The following is a 3,319-nucleotide window of genomic DNA, read 5'->3' on the forward strand; positions in this document are numbered from 1 at the left end:
CCCTGGCTGTCCTGGAACTTACTTTGTAGACCAGGCTGGCCTTAAACTCAGAAATCCGCCTGCCTCTGCCTCCCAAGTGCTGGGATTAAAGGCCTGCGCCCCACGCCCAGCTGCTGGTGGTTTTTAAAAGTTGTCATGGCTGACTGTGATTGATCTGAGTGAGCGCTGAGTTGGCGCTGGCTTGTCTGTGGTCTGCCTTTGTCATTATTCTGCCTTGGACCAGGTCTTTGCACTCTTAAATAAATACTTTCTTTTGCAGTTGGAGTTTTCTCCACAGACTCTATGTTGCTATGGGAAACAGTTATGCACAATCCCCCGTGATGCTACTTACTACAGTTACCAGAACAGGTAAGCTCAACCATGTATGGACCATGGTCCATGTGTCCTTGTATGTAGACCTACGTGCAATCCAGATGTATTGGCGCATGTGTGCACACTCTCGAGTGTGGGTACACACGCACACACATTGTGGTTCATGTTACCTGCTTGAAAACATACGAATTACATACATTCTTTACTATAGTTTTTTTCTAGTTTTCAAAAAAAAAAAAAAACAAAACCTCTAATTTCTTATTCTTGGATTATGATTAAAAAGCTTTCCAGAGTATTTACTTTGTTTGTGTCAGGCAAATTAAAAACAAAGCAATCTCCCAGAGCTGAGGTCTAGCTAATTTGTAGAGCACTTGCCCGGCATCCATGAAGCCCTGGGTTTGAGCCTAGCACCTTGCATATGGATTATAGTGGTTCAAAGCTGTAATCCAAGTCCTGGAAGGGTAGAGAAGGTTCTGGGATCACTTCAAAGTTGTACTTAGCTGGCTATATAAGTAAATTTGAGGCCAGCCTAGATGGCATGAGACTCTGTCTTAAAAAAAAGAAAAAAAAATATGAAAAAATATATACACACACATTGTTTTAACTCTATGTAAACATAGGTATCCAGTGTTCTCTGCCTTATTATTCACTTACCCAGTAGCTGTAATCTCAAAATTGTATACACTAATCTCTTTATTGTGTATAATTAATCTCTTATTGGTAGTTATCATGCTTCATTGAGATCATCTAGTGTTTGTTCTTGGATCTCTGCAACAGACCTGCACATCTAAGCAGTGATTGCCCTGGCCTGTTTAATGCTGCCAACACTGGCTCAGAGGTTAAGAGCACTGGCTGCTCTTCCTAGGTTCAATTCTCAGCAACCTCATGGTGGCTCACAACCATTTGTAATGCAGTCATTTCCATCTTCTGGTTTGCATGAGAACAGAACGTTTACATACATTAAGTAAATAAATCTTGCATGGTGGTGGCAGTGCACACCATATATATATATATATATATATATATATATATATATATATATATATATACACACACACACACTGTGTGCGTGTGTGTGGTGGTGGCGGCAGCAGCACTGTTTAGTGAAAATCAAGCAGTCTGGGTCTAAGTGAAAGGTCTTTTTTATTTGGTGTAATCATTTGCTACCTGTGATCCCATTGAAATATTTAATGCTAATATGTGCTTTGCCTTGGCTTTCTGCTTTGTGTTGTCTTGTCTTGCTTTTGTTTTTTGTTGTCTTGCAATCCCTCATTTCTTCGTTTGTTTTGTTTTTTTTTTCCTCCCTCATGCTTGTCGTTGTCTGCGCTTGGCTTTGATTGCAAAAACAAACAAAAAACAAAACAATCAAAAAAAACAAAACAAACCCAAACTGTGGGTCCCATAAATCTGCATCATTGAATGTCCTTGTCGCCGTTGATGAACTGCTCTCTGCTCCCGTTCCCCTCCTTGGCCTGCTGTGATTGGTGGCTTCGTTGCTTGGCTTGGGCTGTGTTGTGTGAACGGAACAGTTCACCCCAGTATGGCCTTCTTGCCGACAGGTATCATTTCTGTGAGAAGTGTTTCAATGAAATCCAAGGGGAGAGCGTTTCTTTGGGTGATGACCCTTCCCAACCTCAAACGTAAGTAACTACATCATTTTGAATCTGCTCTTTTATTTCTCCATTCTCACAGGATTGTTCTCAGGCATGTGGACGTGGTCTTATACTGTTGTCTGTCCAATACTGTATTCCTCCAATCACAGGTTACTGTTTAAATACAAATGATTTTGAGGTAAATTAAATTAGATAGTCTCAGTTGTCTTCTCACATAGAGGTACCTGTACTTTTATCTCTGGCTACTCAACTGGTTAGCCTACATTCTCTTAACAAATATACTAAAATATCTAAGCGTTGGAGAGTCATCTTAGTCATAATAATAAGTAGTTATAAAAGTATAGCTTCTCTTCTAAAAATTGAAATTTTGTACAAAAGCATTTCATTATTAAGTATATTGAGTTTGAATGAGGTTGTGCTCATAATGCCCTTGTAGGTTAACAGAATATCTCCAGTTAGTAGGCTTTAAGTAAGCCTGCCTAGAACTTAGTAGTTTATTTTATACAACAACACTTTCCCTTTCAGTTGCTGTTGAAATACAGTATAGTAGGCTCTGGGTGCCTGTGTGGGAGAACAGATGCTAAGGACCTACAAAGAGATATTTTGACTCTTAGCAGAACCAGAGAAGTACACACTAGGGAAGGCTTTCTTGCTATGGAAAGGAAAGTCAGTCGTTACCCTTGGAACGACAGAGTGGCCTGTTAGGTATTCTAAACTTTACATCAGTAAGGCTCTGATATTAGAAAGTATAGAATTCCCTTCCTGGCTCTGCAAGTCTATAATGAGCCTAAGAGACTAAATTTTTTAAAAGTTCCCATGTCATTCTGGATACTCTCGGTCTTTGGGTCTTCTGTCAAGGTCTTAGGACAAACAGGAATTTGAATGAATCTTGAGACTTTTATTTATTATGTAAGATATGCTTTTAAATTAGTTTTATAGGGGAGTTGGGGGTCCTGGGCAGTATGGGAAGTGATAGCATTAGTCTGAGGTAACTACAAGAACCTAAAGCGTGCACCAGGCAGTGGTGGCACATGTCTTTAATCCCAGCACTTGGGAGGCAGAGACAGGTGGATTTCTGAGCTAGAGACCAGCCTGGTCTACAGAGTGAGTTCCAGGGCAGCCAGAGCTATACAGAGAAATCCTGTCTCAAAATAAACCAAAAAATAAAAAAACCCCAAAACAGGACTTGTTCCTAAAACCGAACTTCCCTCAAATACAGAGGGGTGGCTTTTTGTATGTGAGTTTTTCCCCTATCCCTGTAGGATCTCACTGTGTAGCCCAGGTTGGTCTGCAATTTCAGATCTTCTTACCTCTCAACACTGGGATTAGAGGTGCACACCACCATAGCTACCTGTCCTCTGGTTGATTTCTTTATACTTTTTTTTTTTTTTTTT

At 40.2% G+C, this 3,319-nt stretch overlaps 1 protein-coding gene across 1 annotated transcript in view; it reads left to right on the plus strand.

Moving 5' to 3' along the window:
• Positions 1-3,319, plus strand: part of Ep300 (E1A binding protein p300) — a 69,281-nt gene that overhangs the window by 48,158 nt on the left and 17,804 nt on the right. The window contains exons 19-20 of the mRNA XM_029547868.1: positions 260-348; positions 1,872-1,952. Of these exons, the coding sequence (XP_029403728.1) occupies positions 260-348; positions 1,872-1,952 (170 nt within the window). The remainder of the gene's footprint in view (positions 1-259; positions 349-1,871; positions 1,953-3,319) is intronic.

This window comes from Mus pahari, chromosome 17, assembly GCF_900095145.1.
Source record: "Mus pahari chromosome 17, PAHARI_EIJ_v1.1, whole genome shotgun sequence".
NCBI classification, from domain to species: Eukaryota; Metazoa; Chordata; class Mammalia; order Rodentia; family Muridae; genus Mus; species Mus pahari.